Below are 20,379 nucleotides of genomic sequence, written 5' to 3' on the forward strand. Positions count from 1 at the left end.
ACGTTTTCCCTGACACCCAAAGGTACTCATTACATTTCAAATGCTTAGCAGGACAAGACCATTTTCCAATTCACAAACTTATCAAGTGAACATCCCTGGTCATCCATAATGCCTCTGATCTGGTGCTCACGAAACACAAATGCTTTGTCTGTAAATGATGTCTGTGTTAGTGTGCCCCTGGCTATCTGTAAAACAAAAAGGGAAAAAAAGAAAGAAATTGCGCCGTTTGTTTAATATAAGGAATTTTAAATATTTTATCATTGCACTTGTGATAATTAACTGTGTTTTAGCAATGACATTTACTTAAGTATATTTATAACCAAGTACTTTTAGACTTTTACTCAAGTAGTATTTTACTGTGAGACATTCACTTTTACTTGAGTCATTTTCTATTAAGGTATCTTTACTTTTACTCAAGTATGACAATTCGGTACTTTTTCCACCCCTGCTGGTAGGGTGGTCACCTTGTCTAAAGAAATTCCAGGCCCTAAGGCGCTAATTATTGCTTTTAAGAGTGATATTGAATATTAATTAAGCAATGTGGATGAGTTCTGAAAAGGCTGACAATACATTATTTTCCATCCAGTTGTGTCAGGTACACAGTCCATGGTGAGTAGTTAACATCAAGAATGAAATGCCATTGAATGAGCCCAAGGTTTAAGAGGTGTGATGATAACTGACACATACTCCATTCATTGTGTCAAAAGAGTTCTCATGAAAGGTTGGTAATGACTCACATCAACACCATTATCTCAGAAACCCGAGACCCACTTCAATTTGCATACCGCCCAAACAGATCCACAGATAATGCAATCTCTATTGCACTCCACACTGCCCTTTCCCACCTGGACAAAAGGAACACTTATGTGAGAATGCTATTCATTGACTACAGCTCAGCGTTCAACAGCTGCAACATCGAGAGCATCCTGACTGGTTGCATCACTGCCTGGTACTGCAATTACTCGGCCTCCGACCGCAAAGCACTACAGAGGGTATATACATCACTGGGGCTAAGCTGCCTACCATCCAGGACCTCTACACCTGGCGGTGTCAGAGGAAGGCCCTAAAAATTGTCAAAGACCCCAGCCACCACAGTCATAGACTGTTAACTCTACTACCGCATGACAAGCGTCACCAGAGTGCCAACGCTAGGACAAAAATCAGTCTCAAAAGTTTTTACCCCCAAGCCAAAAGACTCCTGAACAGGTAATCAAATGGCTATTTGCATTGTGTTCCCCCCTCCCCCAACCCCTCTTTTACACTGCTGCTACTCTCTGTTTATCATATATGCATAGTCACTTTAACTATACATTCATGCACATACTACCTCAATTGGCCCGACCAACCAGTGCCCCCACACATTGGCTAACCGGGCGATCTGCATTGTGTCCCACTGACAACCCGCCAAACCCTCTTTTACGCTACTGCTACTCTCTGTTCATCATATATGCATAGTCACTTTAACCATTTCTACATGTACATACTACCTCAATCAGCTTGACTAACCGGTGCCTGTATGTAGCCACGCCACTGTATATAGCCTCGCTACTGTTATTTTTCACTGTCTTTTTACTGTTGTTTATATTTCATTACTTACTTATTGTTCACCGAATACCTATTCTGCACTATTGGTTAGAGCCTGTAAGAAAGCATTTCTCTGTAAGGTCTACACCTGTTGTATTCGGCGCGCGTGACAAATAAACTGTGATTTGATTTGATTATGATGCAGGGAATCATACTGTTGCACATAGGCTTCATGTTCCAACAGATGTTTATGTCATGGAATATATCTGTAAATGATCTGATACTGTAGGACACAATAAAGAGTGCCTGCCATGGATAGCACATAGACATAAACTGGTATTCTTACAGGTGGTCCGGGTAGCCCGTCAACACCAGGTAATCCACTTTCACCTTTCTTGCCCTGAAAAAGGAAGACACAAAATCAACCATTATACATCAACAAAAAAAAACATAACGTTGGGAGATAATAAACCTGTGCTGGAAAACATGTTTATTCACTTCGTAAAATCAACCCTTTAAAACCTCTGCTGCTTTGGCAACTCCTGTACTTGAATCCAACTCGCTCTCATTGAATGCACTGTGATATACTGCCCCCTTCAGGATTCTGTAAGATACTGCGTCATGTTTAACGTGAGACGGCTGTGACTGATACTGTTAATGTAAAGTATGGGTGGGTGGACAATTCTTTGAGGCTTGTCAGGGAAACAGCTGACTGATGATGGCTGAGGTGTGGACTGTGAAGCGTATGAGGAGCCAGGGAAGGTCCACTACACGGATGATCAACCATGTGACTGGCCCTGTCGGCCATGACAGCACCATTATCACAGCAGAAATCCCACAGTGACTTCACATCCTCAATAAACACACACACACACCTCAAGCACCGTATGAACAGTTAAACTTCAGTTAACACTACATCCCAGAAACGACTATATCCCTTGTCATTGAAATTGTTAATGGCTCTGGGCCAGCCCCCATCCCACCAAAGTGAAGGTCTCAGCAACAGTAAAAACACACTGAGGTACAGTTAAGTGCTTCAAGCCATGACAGAACAGCCCAAAAGGTCAAAGGGAAAATAGACCAAGCTGTAACCAGCTGTTGTGAGAGAGTAGACTAGGCCAGGGGATCCACTCTGAATAGCCCACAGTGAACAGGTTAGACTTAGCGCTCTGGTAGAGGTAGTAAGGGGGACAAAGTAGATAGGTATCCTAGCAATTACGAGAGTTTGGTTAATATTTAAAAGGTCCCTTTTTTGACTCTCATCGAGCCGAATAGGTGAAAAAATTACCCCTCCTGTCTCAGCCTCCAGTATTAATGCTGCAGTAGTTTGTGTCGTGGGGCTAGGGTCGGTTTGTTATATCTGGAGTACTTCTCCTGTCCTATCCGGTCTCCTGTGTGAATTTAAGTATGCTCTCTCTAATTCTCTCTTTCTCTCTTTCTTTCTCTTGCTCGGAGGACCTGAGCCCTAGGACCATGCATCAGGACGAGCTGGCATGATGACCCCTTGCTCTCCCCAGTCCGCCTGGCTGTGCTGCTGCTCCAATTTCAACTGTTCTGCCTGTGATTATTATTATTTGACCATGCTGGTCATTTATGAACATTTGAACATCTTGGCCATGTTCTGTTATAATCTCCACCCGGCACAGCCAGAACAGGACTGGCCACCCCTCATAGCCTGGTTCCTCTCTAGGTTTCTTCCTAGGTTTTGGCCTTTCTAGTGCTTCTACACCTGCATTGCTTGCTGTTTGGGGTTTTCGGCTGGGTTTCTGTACAGCACTTTGAGATATCAGCTGATGTACGAAGGGCTATATAAATAAATACATTTGATTTAATTTAGCACTAATTACTTCTGTAAGTCTGTAAGGCTTCCGACACTGTCAATCACCATATTCTTATCGGCAGACTCGACAGCCCTGGTTTCTCTAATGACTGCTTCGCCTGGTTCACTAACTACTTCTCAGATAGAGTTCAGTGTGTCAAATCGGAGGGCCTGTTGTCCGGACCTCTGGCAGTCTCTATGGGGGTGCCACAGGGGTACATTTTCGTGCCGACTCTTTTCTCTGTATATATCAATGATGTAGCTCTTGCTGCTGGTGATTATTTGATCCACCTCTACACAGACGACATCATTCTGTATACTTCTGGCCCTTCTTTGGACACTGTGTTAACATACCTCCAAACAAGCTTCAACGCCATAAAACACTCCTTACGTGGCCTCCAACTGCTCTTAAATTATAGCAAAAACAAAATGCATGCTCTTCAACTGATCGCTGCCCTCCCTGCCTGCCTGACTAGTATCACTACTCTGGACAACTATAAATACCTAGGTGTCTGGCTAGACTGTAAACTCTCCTTCCAAACTCAAATTAAGCATCTCCAATCCAAAGTTAAATCTAGAATCAGCTTCCTATTTCGCAACAAAGCATCCTTATCTCATGCTGCCAAACATACCTTCGGAAAACAGACTATCATACCGATCCTTGATTTCGTCGATGTCATTTACAAAATAGCCTCCAACACTCTATTCAGCAAATTGGATGCAGTCTATCACAGTGCCATCCGTTTTGTCACCAAAGCCCCATATACTACCCGCCACTGCGACCTGCATGCTCTCGTTGGCTGGTCTTCGATGCATATTCATCGCCAAACCCACTGGCTCCAGGTCATCTATAAGTCTTTGCTAGGTAAAGCTCCGCCATATCTCAGCTTACTGGTCACCATAGCAACAACCACCCGTAGCACGAGCTCCAGCAGGTATATTTCACTGGTCATTCCCAAAGCCAACACCTTCTTCGGCCGCCTCTCCTTCCAGTTCTCTGCTGCCAAAGACTGGAATGAATTGCAAAAATCACTGAAGTTGGAGACTTATTTCTCCCTCACTAACTTGAAGCGTCAGCTGTCAGAGCAGCTTACTGATCTCTGCAGCTGTACACAGCCCATCTGTAAATAGCCTATATTTGTTTTTGTTTTTCTGCCCTTTTGCACACCAGTATTTCTACTTGCACATCCTCATTTGCACATCTATCACTCCAGTGTAAATTGCTAAATTGTAATTACCTCGCCACTATTGGCCTATTTATTGCCTTACCTCCTTACTTCATTCGCACACACTGTATACAGATTTAAATAAAGGTTAAATAAAGGTTAAATAAAAAAATTTAAAATACAAAAAAGTCACTGGATAATTGTGCGTCTGCTAAATAACAGAAAAAATGTCAATACTACGGAGGTACGGTGATGCCTTCATAATAAATACACTGTCATCACCACGTTCATATGAGAAACCTGTCATGTAATTTTCAAAATGTGTAACCATCAAAGTCCTATGGCGAGGGTATTCCTCCACACATACAGTGACCGATTGAGCTCCTTTTGTCATAGTTAGTACACAGTTGATGGAATGAGATGTTTTCTATCTAAATGTAAGGGGCTTAATACAGTTGCACTCCAGCAACTAGGGGTACTCAGGTGAAGCCCATGGGGAAATAAAGAAATAGAGTTTTAAGTAAATTGGGGAGCGGAAGGAAAATGAATAAAAACTGGTGTAAACGGCTGTTTCATATGCTGACATGATTAAAGGTCTAGTAAACAGTAACTTCCACGTTATAGTTTATATTATAAGCTCATAGAAATATATAAACTCCAGCTGACGTAACATCCTACTGCTCCCTGCAGGAGGTCTGGCTCAGTCAGATTACCCACCAAACCAAAGTTGGTTCTGTCAACGTTCCCAGAACATTTATTAGGTTGCCCTAAAAGTTCTAATAAGACAGAATCTGTCCATTCGCCTGATGTTGAAAGAACGTTCCCAGAACACATTTTGTTATTACTTTACCTGGTAATAAGAACCTTAAAGGAATGTTCTGTGGTGGTTGATACAGATGTTGTAGACAACATTTTCGTGAACGTTAGGAGAACATTCCAAGGATATTTCATTTTAAACACTTTCTGGAAAAACAGCATGATATTTTCTGGGGGATGTTATCATCGTAATGCTAGATAAAACCCTAACTAGACCTTAATAGGAATGTTAGCTAACATCTTGGGATTGTTCCCAGCTTGCGGGGTAGTCACTGCTATCAGAGCAAGGCTTCCTGTCTCCGTTTCATCCTGCTGTAGTGTGTTGACAGGTCTGAGGCGGTGGATCTACTACTCGTTGTAAGTCCATCTGATAATAGTCTGCTAAATGACTAGAATGTAAATATAGTAGGGGAATGTGACTGTTGAAAGGTTTCAAATATTGAAGGTACAGGAGTATATACATAAGTAGTCATACCCTTTCCTATGAGACTTGAAATAGAGATCACGTGCATCCTGTTTCTATTGATCAGCCTTCAGATGTTTCTTCAACTAGATTGGAGTCCACCTGTGGTAAATTCAATTGGTTGGACATGGTTTGGAAAGGCACACACCTGTCTAATTAAGGTCCCACAGTTGACAGTTCATGTCAGAGCAAAAACCAAGCCATGAGGTCAAGGAAATTGTCCGTAGATCTCCGAGACAGGATTGTGTCGAGGCACAGATCTGGGGAAGGCTACCAAAAAATGTCTGCAGCATTGAAGGTCCCCAAGAACACAGTGGCCTCCATCATTCTTAAATGGAAGAAGTTTGGAACCACCAAGACTCTTACTAAAGCTGGCCACCCAATCAGGGGAGAAGGGCCTTGGTCAGGGAGGTGACCAACCAAGAACCTGATGGTCACTCTGACAGAGCTCTAGAGTTGGGACAACCATCTCTGCAACACTCCACCAATCATGTCTTTATGGTAGAGTGGCCAGACAGAAGCCACTCCTCAATAAAAGGCACATGACAGCCTTCTTGGAGTTTGCTAAAAGGCACCTAAAGACTCTCAGACCATGAACAAACAAGATTCTCTGGTCTGATGAAACCAAGATTGAACTCTTTGGCCTGAATGCCAAGTATCATGTCTGGAGGAAACCTGACACCATCCCTACGGTGAAGAATGGTGGGATGTTTTTCAGCAGCAGGGACTGGGAGACCAGTCAGGATCGAGGGAAAGATGAACGGAGTAAAGTACAGAGTGTTCCTTGATGAAAACCTGCTCCAGAGCGCTAAGGACCTCAGACTGGGTCAAAGTTTCACCTTCCAACAGGACAACGACCCTAAGCACACTGCCAAGACAATGCAGGAGTGACTTCGGAACAAGTCTCTGAATGTCCTTGAGTGGCCCAGCCAGAGCCTGGACTTGAACATGAACGAGCATCTCTGGAGAGACCTAAAGATAGCTGGGCAGCGAGAGAGGATCAGCAGAGAAGAATGGGAGAAACTCCCCATATTCAGGTGTGCCAAGCTTGTAGCGTCATATCCAAGAAGACTCAGGCCTGTAAGGTGCTTCAACAAAGTACTGTGTAAAAAGTCAGACATACTTATGTAAATGTGATATTTCCATTTTTTATTTGTAATAAATGTACTAAGATTTTTAAAAAACTGTATTTCCTTTGTCGTTATGGTGTATTGTGTGTAAATTGATGAGGGAAAAAATAATTGTATCAATTTTAGAATATCTTTGTAACTGTCACACCCTGATCTGTTTCACCTGTCTTTGTGATTGTCTCCACCACACTCCAGGTGTCGCCCATCTTCCCCATTATCCCCTGTGTATTTATACCTGTGTTCTCTGTTTGTCTGTTGCCAGTTAGTTTTGTTCCTCAAACCTACTAGCGTTTTACCACTTTTCCGCTCCTGTCTTGTCTATATTAATGTTTTCTGCCCTGAGCCTGCCTGCTGTCCGGTACCTTTGCCCCACTATTCTGGATTACCAATCTCTGCCTGACCTGACCCCGAGCCTGCCTTCCGTCCGGTACCTTTGCCCCACTACTCTGGATTATCAACCTCTGCCTGCCCTGACCCTGAGCCTGTCTGCCATCCTGTACCTTTGCCTGCCTGTGTTCGAATTAATCAACTTTTGTTACTTTGACATTGTCTGCCCCTGGGTCTTACCTTCAAATGTGATAGTAACGTAACAGACTGTGGAAAAAGTTAAGGGGTCTGAAGACTTTCTGAATGCACTGTAGGCAGTTCCACCACAACAGGAGGCAAGAGAGTCGCCAGCTGCTCATGAACCCATTAGGTATATCCAGAGATATATGCCAAAAAGACCAAATCGACAACGGCAATACAGAAAATGATGGTTTAATGTTATCATGGGGATTTGCTTGCCTAGAATAGAATATAACTTTATTTACTTTTAGGATATCAACATGGATTTTATGGTTCTTAAATATTTTGCACCATCCCTGTTTCCGTGAGACAGTTGACTTCCTAAATTGTCCCTGTAGAAAACAGAGGGGGGAATCCAACAGCAGTCCAACAGCTCATCCCTGTTTCCGTGAGACAGTTGACTTCCTAAACTGTCCCTGTAGAAAACAGAGGGGGGAATCCAACAGCAGTCCAATGGCTTTGTACTGCTGTAATACAGATGACTGTGTACCGTCAACATCCAGTCGCTATGACTACAGTGCTTTGGTACCGAGAGAAAAAAGTTAACCTTTGAGTGCCATACAGAAAAAGTTAACTGTGGTTTTGTGAGTATGGGAAGAAACCTACTGTTTGTGCCACTCCTAAACATTTCATGACTAAAGTACCAGTGAAGTCAGATTCAGGCCTACAGTACTACTGTAATCAAAGGCATGTACTGTAAAACCTATAACAAATATAAGACTCTTACCCTTTGGCCAAACTCTCCAGGTTCGCCAGGTAAACCAAGTTGACCAGTTGCACCCTGGGGGGAAAAGCGCTTGTCATTTTTCTACTTCAGCTCTGACTGGTAAAACTACAGAGCTAGTGGGCCTTTTTGCATGTATCTGTTATCTATACAGAGACATGTAATTGGGTCAAATATGAAGGTGGGGTAATAAGAGGAAGTAATAAATTGTGGTTCCTTACAGTGGGTCCAGGGGGACCATCAGGTCCTGGAGGGCCACGAGGTCCTGGCGGTCCCTGGAACATAGAACAGACAACAAGACATAATGGAGTCAGAGTCCAGGTGAGACAGTCGTCACTTAGTAACAATATACTGTACGTCATAGGAACATTATACTGTCCATGTTACTGTAGCCACTATTGTGTAGTAACTCAACCTCTGTACTTTCTCGTGTAAAAACATCATGACCTTACTTGAAACACTGTATGACTACAGATGGAGACTTGGCGATAGTGTTAAAGATACAAACCCATGCTCAAAATACTGAACAAAAAAATAGGAAAATAAAATGACTATATCCTTGTACTCACAGCCTCTCCTTTCAAGCCATCTCTTTGAACCTGCCAAAATAAAGGTGCGGTTTAAAGCACTTCTAAACAGGACTAACAAACAGTAATCTACATCCAATTTTAAATGTGTTTTCTTACTATCACTCTATGTTGTTGTATCAGGTTGGCACTTGGCATCCATGCTAGTGGAGTATATAGTACCTGACATTAAACTATACTGCATACTATGTTTAGGAACTCACCATATCCCCAGGCATTCCAGCAGGGCCCGTCTCTCCCTGCAAGACGGTGACACCACACAGGAAATGAAACACTTTCCAAAGTTGTGAGGTGTGTGTGTGTGGAATTGTGTGTCCCCACAAAGTTAGCTGTACAAGAATGTGTATGTGTGTGTGTGTGTGTGTGTGTGTGTGTGTGTGTGTGTGTGTGTGTGTGTGTGTGTGTGTGTGTGTGTGTGTGTGTGTGTGTGTGTGTGTGTGTGTGTGTGTGTGTGTGTGTGTGTGTGTGTGTGTGTGTGTGTGTGTGTGTGTGTGTGTGTGTGTGTGGTAATTATAGTCAGACATGTGTTATCAAGACAGATAGATGAGTGGGCTGCCTTCGATGGTTAAAAAGAGGGAAAACAGAGGAATGTCTGGAACACAGACACAAACTTAACAGTTCAGTCTGACTCAGGCTTTTACAGATAAAGTCTATTTTTTAAAGGTTTGCCTGCAATGATTGTGATGTTATGTGGTTGTTTTACCTGCTAATGCACTGATTGCGAGTCACTCTGGATAAGAGTGTCGTCTTATCAATCCTAAAATGATGCATAGCACATCACCTCATGTTTGATGTGTTTTCTTGATTGTTCTTTGAGGAAAGTTTTGCTCCAATTCACATGTTGTATTGTTCATGATCACGTGTTGTAGTACGGTGTTTAATAGAGAGAAGGCCATACCTTTTCCCCTTTCAGGCCAGCGGCTCCAGGTGCGCCAGTCAGTCCTCCCAAACCCTAGACAGTGAATCCAAACAAACAGCTTTCAGAAACGAGACGTAGACTACCAGTGAAAGGATCTTTCTCTCATGTAAACATCGGGATGCTCCCTGCAAAACATTATCAGAAAACAATAACTCACATCTTTTCCAGGAACACCAGGTTTTCCAGGGAATCCATCAATACCTTTGTCACCCTGTGAGGATCAAGGAACCGTGTTCAATGGAAAATAGAAAGGGTCTTCTAAGTACATAAGAAATGAGATTCAAAAGTAGCCTGCTATGACCAACAATAACCTTGCCACAGCTTCCCAGCTGTACTGCAATCTATCCAAGGCCATTTTGTTTCAAAAGAACATCAGGGCTCCCGAGTGGCGTAGCGGTCTAAGGCACTGCATCTCAGTGCTAGAGGTGTTACTACAGACCCTGGTTCGATCCTAGACTGTATCACAACTGGCCATGATTGGGAGTCCCATAGAGCGGCACACAATTGGCCCAGCATTGTCCGGGTTATAGGAAGATTTGGCCCGGGGTAGGCAGTCATTATAAAATAAAAATTTGTTCTTAACTGACTTACCTAGTTAAATATATATATTTTAAAATTGTCAATACCAGCAGGTAGCTGGTGCTGAATACATTACACATGTCTCACGTGTCTGTCAGGCTTGGTGACTCTTCCATCTGCCAACAACATGGATACCCCTGACCACCAGAAAGAAGCCTCTCCTAACGACCACTTCCTATTCTGGACCACCACTTCCTGTTCTGAACCACCAGTTCCTCAGTCACCTCCAGAGAAGTAAATGCTTCTCCAGACGTCCATTCTCTCCGAAAACAGAATGACTGGCTGACTGATGGCTTTAATAACACGACAGCTCAGAAACACAGAAAACATAGCCACCATCATCATCATCGTATTCCTACAGGACCCCACTGTTGAGTTGTCAGATCCTGCTTCATGCTGGTATGTTTTTCAAACATACCAGCATGGCTTTGGGTCAGGGTTGGTGGGGAAAAGCCATGTGCTAAATATATAGACAGTACTGTACACCGTTTATTATTCTTAACTTTATGTGCAGACAAAGACGCACAGTATGTCAATGACCAACGGATGCGGTACAGGTATAGATGGGTTATGAGTGTGTAATGAGGTCCTTATGTACTGTAGGTGTTACCGTTTTCATCTCGGTTGGCCGTTCATTTCAGACAACCCATCATGTAAATAAAACCCTTCTCCCTTAAATCCGTTCTCTCTATAACACTGACCAGCACGTCTAAATCCTATCATTTCACATCATCACCCAACGCCGAGGACAGTCTGTGTCTCAAAAGCATTATAACAATCATAGACCTCAACGACCCACTTGACATACTGTGTGAAGCCCAGTAGGCCAGGAATCATATAGACTGCTGCATTTTGGGTGCTACGTCAGTATAATCATTATAATCACAGGCCACAATCACTCTGAGGGATTGACCAGTGTGTTACATCCTAGTCAATGGCCATCCGCAGCAGTGAAAGTCTATATTTCAGGGACCCTTAAAGGAGGCATTGACACACAGTACTGTGGGCCGCTATCCTTGAATGAGTGTATTAGGATCCGCCCCCTCAAGCCCAGGACAGGAAGTGTGGAGAGTGCATCAGGGAAGCCAGTTCACATCTGTCTGCACCATTACTCCCTTCTGAGATGGAGGTCTATATTCCTTCTCAGAAACGATGGACTTAACCCTTAAATAGGAAAAAATTCTGTCAATTGTTAAACATTTAATCACCTTTATTTAAATTGGTATACCTACAGGGAATTGGTATACCCGCATGGAATTGGTATACTCACATTTGCACATTCCAGCTAGGTGTGTCTGCTATTTTTAAAGTTAACCAAACCTGCTGGAGCTTTCTATTCTCAACTCTGTACATGCAGTTATATTTGATTTCTTAACCAGTCATGCGTGTGATGACCTATGACACTTGACGATCATTTGAATCAAATATAGGACATGTAATAACACTTACCCGTAATCCTGCAGATCCTTTATCTCCTTTCAAACCTTTTTCACCCTAACATATTACAACACAGACATACAGTCACATCCAAAGACTCTTTTAGAAAACATAGGTTTGTCTGAGACAAAAGCATTCATTTCTTTGGCTTAAATATATGTGCTATTTATTTTACTGTAACTTCTACTCACACCGACGCCTCTGGGTCCAGATAAACCAGGAAGTCCTGAGTCTCCTTGAATTCCCTGTAGGAACCAAACGACCAGACAGTATATTGACGGATAACAGATGCAATGTTATTACCCGATCATTTCAAATTGAGCATTAATATTGCCCGTTAGGTCATATGAGGGGCGAGAGATTAAAATGTGTGAAAAAACAACAACATTTTGCTGTGTCTAACTTGATAAGATAACTTCGAGGGATATGGATTCTGTAGAGGCCAATTAACACCCAGAACAGCAACAACACCGGTTAGCATTGTGACCCTCTTGGGGAACCCTGACCCCTGACCTCTGTTCTGACTGAGCCAAATATGGGAGAGTCAAAGTGCAATGGAAAGCCACCAATGGCCTATGCTAGGCTCCCTGAAGAGCAATGGGTTTAGCTAGGAAGTACAGTAACAGTCAAAAGTTTGGACACACCTACTCATAAATGGTTTTGCAGAATAATAGTGAAGACATCAAAACTAGGAAATAACACATATGGAATCATGTAGTAACCAAAAAAGTGATAATCAAAATATATTTTATGTTTGAGATTCTTCAAAGTAAATACCCTTTGCCTTTTTGACAGCTTTGCACACTCTTGGCATTCTCTCAACCAGCTTCATGAGGTAGTCACCTGGAATGCATTTCAATTCACATGTGTGCCTTGTTAAAAGTTAACTTGTGTAATTTCTTTCATTCTTAACCTCTTAAGTCGACCCTCTACTTTTTCGAACATTCTGTTAAAAATCGCGCAACATTTCAGCGCCCTGCTACTCGTGCCAGGAATATAGTATATGCATATGATTAGTATGTGTGGATAGAAAACACTCAGACGTTTATAAAACTGGTTAAATCACGGCTGTGACTATAACAGAACGTGCGTTTCATCGAAAAGTGCAGGAAAATCTGATCACTGAAAATGGAAACATATATCCATACGCCACTTCAACCGACTGATAAAGGCGAACCACATTAAATGCGGCAGAGGTTGCAATACCTACAGCTTCCACACGATGTCAACAGGCTTGTCATTTGCCTACGATTTGTTTCTTGGTCAATCGGACGCAAGGCAGAGCCTTTCTTCCGGTCTCCGACCGGATATTTTGGTTGAGATTTACCCGGACATTATTTCCAGACGTACCCCTATAGAATATACATCGCCTCGTGATCAATTTGATCGCTTATTAAAGTTTACTAATACCTAAAGTTGCATTACAAAAGTATTTCGAAGTGTTTTGTGAAAGTTTATCGTCGACTTTTTTAATTTAAAAAAATGACGTTACGTTATAAGACGCTATTTTTTTTTGTTTATCACACAGTCTTCATAGATCGATATCTAGGCTATATATGGACCGATTTAATCGAAAAAAAAGACCCAATAGTGATTATGGGACATCTAGGAGTGCCAACAAAGAAGATGGTCAAAGGTAATGAATGTTTTATATTTTATTTGTGCGGTTTGTGTAGCGCCGACTATGCTAATTATTTTGTTTACGTCCCCTGCGGGTCTTTTGGGGTGTTACATGCTATCAGATAATAGCTTCTCATGCTTTCGCCGAAAAGCATTTAAAAAATCTGACTTGTTGCCTGGATTCACAACGAGTGCAGCTTTAATTCAATACCCTGCATGTGTATTTAAATGAACGTTTGAGTTTTAACTAGTACTATTAGCATTTAGCGTAGCGCATTTGCATTTCCAGATGTCTAGATGGGACGCCTGCGTGTCAGGTAGGAGCAAGAGGTTAATGCATTTGAGCCAATCAGTTGTGTTGTAACGAGGTAGGGTTGGTATAAAGAACAGCCCTATTTGGTAATAGTCCACGTCCATATTATGGCAAGAAGAGCTCAAATAAGCAAAGAGAAATGACAGTTCATCAATACTTTAAGACATGAAGGTCAGTCAATGCGTAAAATATCAAGAACATTGAAAGTTTCTTCAAGTGGAGTCAAGTGCTATGATGAAACAGGCTCTCATGAGCCTGGAAAGGAAGACCCAGAGTTATCTCTGCTGCAGAGAATAAGTTCATTAGAGTTACCATCCTCAAAAATTGCAGCCCAAATAAATGCTTCACGGTTCAAGTAACAGACACATCGCAACATCAACTGTTCAGAGGAAACTTTGTGAAGCAGGCCTTCATGGTCGAATTGCTGCAAAGAAGCCACTACTAAAGGACACCAATAATAAGAAGAGACTTGCTTGGGCCAAGAAAGATGAGCAATGGACATTAGACCGGTGGAAATCTGTCCTTTGGTCTGATGAATCCACATTTTTGGTTCCAACTGCTGTGTGACACAGAGTAGGTGAACTGATGATCTCCGCATATGTGGTTCCCACTGTGAAGCATGGAGGAGGAGGAGTGATGGTGTGGGGGTGCTTTGCTGGTGACACTGTAAGTGATTCATTTAGAATTCAAGGCACAATTAATCAGCATGTCTACCACAGCATTCTGCAGTGATACTCCATCCCATCAGGTTTGCACTTAGTGGGACTATCATTTGTTTTTCAACAGGACAGTGGCCCAACACACCTCCAGGCTGTGTAAGGGCTATTTGACCAAGAATGAGAGTGATGGAGTGCTACATCAGATGACCTGACCTCCACAATCACCTGACCTCAACCCAATTGAGATGGTTTGGGAAGAGTTGGACCGCAGAGTGAAGGAATAGCAACCAACAAGTGCTCAGCATATGTGGGAACTCCTTGAAGACTGTTGGAAAATAATTCCAGGTGAAGCTGGTTGAGAGAATGCCAAGAGTGTGCAATGCTGTCATCAAGGGCTCAAGTGTGGCGCAGGGTTCTGAGGCACTGCATCTCAGTGCAAGAGGCATCACTACAGTCCCTGGGTCAAATCCAGGCTGTATCACACCTGGCTGTGATTGGGAGTCCAATAGGGCGGTGCACAATTGGTCCAGGTTTGGTCATTGTAAATAATGATTTGTTCTTAACTGACTTGCCCAGTTAAATAAATGTACAAATTTAAAAAGGCAAAGGGTGGCTACTTTGAAGAATCTCAAATATATTTTGATTTGTTTAACACTTTTTTGCTTCCTATATAATTCAATGTGTTATTTCATAGTTTTGATGTCTTCTCTATTTTTCCACAATGTAGAAAACAGTTTAAAAAATAAAGAAAAACCCTTGATTGAGTAGGTGTGTCCAAACTTTTGACTGGTACTGTAGGTAGTAAGTAAACTCACCACAATACAAAAGTATTAGTATCATCAAGGAATTCACAGTTACAAGGACATGCTATGTTCAACATTTTGTTTGATATAAATGACTAATTTCCCTGGTGTACAGTCTAAAAACATTAACTTTCCAATGGTCTGTCAACAGGGGGCTCTTGTCCACGCTAGTCTGAGCTGAGACCTTCTTTTTGGCTGGGAGTATGGGACTGAGTGGTCACACAGCACATTGGCCAAACCTAACCACTCTCTCTCCCCCTCTTCCCCTCCCTCTATTTCCTCTCTCTCCCCCACTTGCTTTCTCTCACCCTTCTCTCCAGCTGCCTCAGACAAAGGAAGTCAGCCAACCACGTCAGTGTAAATCAATAGCAAGCATAGAGGTAATTGTCTATCAAATGTCAAACGCCCACCAAGACACAGAATACAAAGAACAAGGCTGTCTTTGATATCAGTGTAGACAAAACCAGCTAAATGGCATATATTATAATATATTATATATTACAAAACCAAATAAAACTCTTAACTTTAAACTCTAACTTAACCTGCCACAAATCTAACTTAACCGGCCACAAATCCAAACACAAGACAAGGGTTTGCAAAGAGCAGATTGCATGTAGTCATGAGAATACATTGCCTATTGTATACTGTCGGACACCTATATGGAATCAACAAAGAGAACCAGAAGGATCACCCACCTTTGGTCCCAGAGGTCCAGGTAATCCTTGATCGCCTGCCAGCCCAGATTTACCCTGTCACAATAAAGCAGAAACATCCAGAAGTTAATCAGAAATGTTTACATCATAATAACAGTAACTTATTGTAGGATAATCTTATTGTAAGGTGGTTGTCTCATACTCTTTCTCCTTTAGGTCCATCTTTCCCAGCAAGACCTGCCGCTCCACTGGTTCCCTGGAAGTGGTTTTAAAACAGAATCATTTAAAAAGTATATTATTGCTGTCTACTGTACATGTCCAAATGTAGAGTTTGCTTGCAGACAAGCAGCAGAACAGATACTCGCCTCACCATTTAATGAAGCACCTCTGTGACAGACATGTCATGAGAGGTACAGAACAGGGGAAAAGCATCCGTATCACAACTCTTTAGGATCATCTCACCTTCTCCCCATTGGATCCTTTGTCACCGGATGTCCCCTGGCTCCCGGGATCCCCCTGTAGAGAGAGGAGAGGAGGTTAGAGTGGCTTGACACCGGTGATGCGTAGGCGTAATAGTGTAACAACAGATGCAGACAGCGACGAGGTGCTGTGAGACAACATGGTCGGGTTCATTTCCTGAACAGGGATTAGTAGATTACTGTTAGAACATGTAGTACACAATAAACACATAAAAACAGACTTCGGGACAAAACAGAGAGTTATTCACATAAAGAATGCACACACTGTACGTAAACAAGCAAGGGCAAACAGCTAGGACAGATTCAACTTTTGAGCAATGGCGTTGGGGGCCAAAATATGTTAACAGCGTTCCAGTCCGGTTCTCGAAGACCAGCAGTGTTCTCCACCCAGAGGTCAGTTCATACACACGGGGCAAACTCAACCCCAACCTCAATCTCAACGAATAATTGCTTTTAAAATGCTCTATAGCCTTTCAACATCCTAGTTTTGGTTTGGGCTCTGATGTCATTCTATGCGCCAAGGAATCTCTCCAAAGAATTAGAAGAAACCAAAAAAACATATGAGTGTTTAATTACATAGTGCCCATAAGCCTTCAACCACCAGAGACTTCACTTCATAAACCAATGTACCCTTTCATTACTCTCAGAGCTTGTACCACTTTCAAAAGAGAGAAACAATTCAACAAAACGTCTTCATACAACCGCCTATAATGAAAATACATGTTACACAAAATACTTTAAATTGCTTTTGTACAATTGTCTAGTCTAGTCTGTTGAGTATACCAAACATTAGGAACACCTTCCTAATATTGAGGCACCCTCTCCTTTTGGCCCTCAGAACAGCCTCAATTCATTAGGACATTCATTGGATGCTGGCCTATGTTGACTCCAATGCTTCCCACAGTTGTATCATGTTATCTATCAAGTTGGTTGGATGTCCTTTGGGTGATGGACCATTCTTGATACACATGGGAAACTGTTGAGTGTGAAAAATCCAGCAGCTTTGCAGGTCTTGACACAAACCTGTGTGCTTGGTACCTACTATCATGCCCTGTTTAAAGGCACTTAAATATTTTTTCTTGTCCATTCACCCTTTGAAAGCACACATACACAATCCATGTCTCAATTGTCTCAGGGCTTAAACATCCTTCTTTTTCTCCTCCCCAGTGGTGGGAAGTACTTACTGTAAGTAAAACATACTTTAATGTACTACTTAAGTAATTTTGGGGCGGTATCTGTACTTAACTACTTATATTTTTGACAACTTTTGCTTTTACTTCACTACATTCCTAAAGAAAATAATGTACTTTTTACTCCATACATTTAGCTGATACCCAAAAGTAATCATTACATTTTGAATGCTTAGCAGGACAGGAAAATGGTCCAATTCCCGCACTTATCAAGAGAACATCCCTGCTCATCCCTACTGCCTCTGATCTGGTAGAAACACTAAACACAAATGCTTCATTTGTAAATGATGTCTGAGTGTTAGAGTTGGCCCTGGCGATCTGCAAATAAATCAATAAAATTGTGCCGTCTGGTTTGCTTAATATAAGAAATTTGAAATAATTTGTACTTTCACTTTTGATACTTCAGTATATTTAAAACCACATGCTTTTAGACTTTTACTAAATCAGTATTTACTGGGTGACTTTCACTTTTACTTGAGTCAATTTCTATTAAGGTTACTTTTATTCAAGTACGACAATTGAGTACTTTTTCCACCACTGCTCTTCCCTTTCATCGACACTGATTGAAGTGGATTTATTGAGTGACATCACTAAGGGATCATAGCTTTCACATGGATTCACCTGGTTAGACTATGTCATGGAAAGAGCAGGTGTTCTTAATGTTTTGTATGCTCAGTGTATTTTCTATAGTAGCAATCAGAGCATGAAAAGGGATGAATTCACTTTTCCCACTTACAGTCAATGTGCCAGCATGTCCATTCTGACCCCGCCTGTGGGTGTACTAAGTTTTGCAGTCTGCTTAAAAAGTTGACACAAACGGAATTGCAAAAACCCTAGGGTAGAAACATGGATTTTCCAGAAATAGAATATAATAGAATAGGAACCTAATATTTCCAAGTCCTAACACTATGGATATCAAAGCAGGAAGTTACACTGCCTACATATTGCCTACATGTTGAAATTACAGCACACTCGCTACAGGTGCAGCTGTCAAAACCATAACATAACTTTAATTGCATTTCAACCATAGATGCGAGAAGTGTGGCCTTGCTTTCCAGCCTACACTCTGGCCATCTTAAGGATCCTCCGCGGGACTAGTCCTGGATTCACATAGTATTTAAAATATTTCAAATACTTTGAGCACTTGATTGAGCCCTGCCTGGAGTGTCAGGTGGTTTTGGAACTACCCACCAGGCAAGCTCATTCAAGCACAGAAAAGGCATAAAAAAGGACACAAATCTTATTTGAACCCAGATTTAGTGTGGTCTGGACTGGCTGTGTGCTACATGCCTGGCCTGGTCTGGGCTGAAGGGGAAATTATAACCTATAGCTTCCAGCTGGCAATGCCACGTAGGGCCGACCCAGTGTGTGTGTGTGTGTGTGTGTGTGTGTGTGTGTGTGTGTTTAACAGACCCAAAGTGTGTGTTTCTAACGGAGCGGGTGGGCGTCTGCGTGGGCTTGTTCTCTGTGTGACACTTCCTCTGTGGCCAAGAGTCCTGTAATTCTCACTATGACATGTAGGACCATTTTCCTACTCCTAAAGAATGGTATGGTATTCCTAAAAAAAAATATTGCTTTTCTACACTGCTACTGCACTTTAGGAGATGTAATTCTGTCTTTGTTAAATGTGTGTGATAGATCCAACGAGACCGACATCTTTGGTTGTAGAGGGTTAGGATATGATGATGCCCATGCGTTGTTATTGTCATTATTATTATGACATGTCAGGAGTTTGACTGTCAAAACCATGACCTTACCTTCTCACCTCTGTCTCCCTTGACAGTTATTACTTTGCCCTGCAAATAATCAATCAACATGGATCAATTATTATCGAGGCTGGAGAAAGGAAGGACAGCAGAAAAGATAAAAGAGGTGCCACTTAGGATAACAGAAGGTTCTAAGTCTAATATCTATGTAGATGAACACATCATCTAGCAGGAACTTTTTAATCATATACTTCACAGAATACAATAAAAACAACTCAAATATGAGGTAAACAAGCTATGTGCTACTATGACAGTTTACTATGTTTACTATCAAGTGCTTATCCTTCAAATGTGAGGCCCATACAGATCTGCTATCTTAATTCGAGAGACTTTTCCAGCTCAGCAGGAAATGCAAATTGTAGCGTATTCAACGTTTAAAAGGGCCTATAAAGTTGGCCATTTCCAATTGATTTGAATTGATTTACCCTAACGAAAATGTGTATCAACCCCTACAAAATTCTCAATTAATTATAATCTACAAAACAATTCACATTTCCTGTTGCTGCTGGATCACTTTCCTGCTGTGAGAAACAGGGTCAAATGAAGATAGCAGATCTTGTAAATGAGGCATTAGTATGTTTGACAGTAATGTTTTCATACAGTTTCTCCTTTGGCTCCCTTGAGGCCAGTAGGTCCAGCTGCTCCCAGAGCACCAGTATCACCCTGTAAGAGTAGGCATGTTACATTGTGACAGAGCACAACAACGAGCCCAGAGAAATAGATCCAGGAAAATAGGGAATATTGTTGTATCACACATGATATATGGATTGAAGATGTGCGCTAGATGACCTTATCACCCTTGGGACCGGCAACCCCAGGTACACCGATCTCTCCCTGTGGGGAAGGAACGTTTATTGATCCATTATTTCATCAGGTGGTCACATTGAATATGAGATCGCTTTTGCATATCAGTAAAAGATTCATACATAAACAGACCTTTGGAAACCATCAAGCAACATCTCCATAGTAAGTATAGAGGAGCTATGGCCTATGATTGAATTTTGACCTATGCATCTTACCCTCTCTCCAGCGGGACAGGAGCAGTTGACCGCCTGGGGTCCTCTCTGCTGCTCCACACCTGCAGGGGTGGGGGTGGGGATCTCTATGGGAGGGTCCTCCGTCACCACCTTCTTGGGGCACTGGAATTAAAAAACAGTGTTACCGT

At 42.1% G+C, this 20,379-nt stretch overlaps 1 protein-coding gene across 4 annotated transcripts in view; it reads right to left on the bottom strand.

Annotated features, from left to right (window-relative positions):
• Positions 1–20,379, bottom strand: part of LOC118399463 (collagen alpha-1(XXII) chain-like) — a 74,210-nt gene that overhangs the window by 22,354 nt on the left and 31,477 nt on the right. For 2 of the 4 annotated variants that reach the window (XM_052472161.1, XM_052472162.1), the window contains exons 9-24: positions 20,234–20,353; positions 20,004–20,048; positions 19,815–19,877; positions 19,206–19,244; positions 16,242–16,295; positions 15,982–16,035; positions 15,822–15,875; positions 11,923–11,976; positions 11,744–11,788; positions 9,873–9,926; positions 9,695–9,748; positions 9,000–9,035; positions 8,779–8,808; positions 8,431–8,484; positions 8,213–8,266; positions 1,871–1,924 (exon numbers count right to left, since the gene is read on the bottom strand). In XM_052472161.1, the coding sequence (XP_052328121.1) occupies positions 1,871–1,924; positions 8,213–8,266; positions 8,431–8,484; positions 8,779–8,808; positions 9,000–9,035; positions 9,695–9,748; positions 9,873–9,926; positions 11,744–11,788; positions 11,923–11,976; positions 15,822–15,875; positions 15,982–16,035; positions 16,242–16,295; positions 19,206–19,244; positions 19,815–19,877; positions 20,004–20,048; positions 20,234–20,353 (864 nt within the window). The remainder of the gene's footprint in view (positions 1–1,870; positions 1,925–8,212; positions 8,267–8,430; positions 8,485–8,778; positions 8,809–8,999; positions 9,036–9,694; positions 9,749–9,872; positions 9,927–11,743; positions 11,789–11,922; positions 11,977–15,821; positions 15,876–15,981; positions 16,036–16,241; positions 16,296–19,205; positions 19,245–19,814; positions 19,878–20,003; positions 20,049–20,233; positions 20,354–20,379) is intronic. The other 2 variants (XM_052472163.1, XM_052472164.1) reach the window with 2 other exon arrangements.

Source organism: Oncorhynchus keta, chromosome 20, assembly GCF_023373465.1.
Source record: "Oncorhynchus keta strain PuntledgeMale-10-30-2019 chromosome 20, Oket_V2, whole genome shotgun sequence".
Taxonomy (NCBI): Eukaryota; Metazoa; Chordata; class Actinopteri; order Salmoniformes; family Salmonidae; genus Oncorhynchus; species Oncorhynchus keta.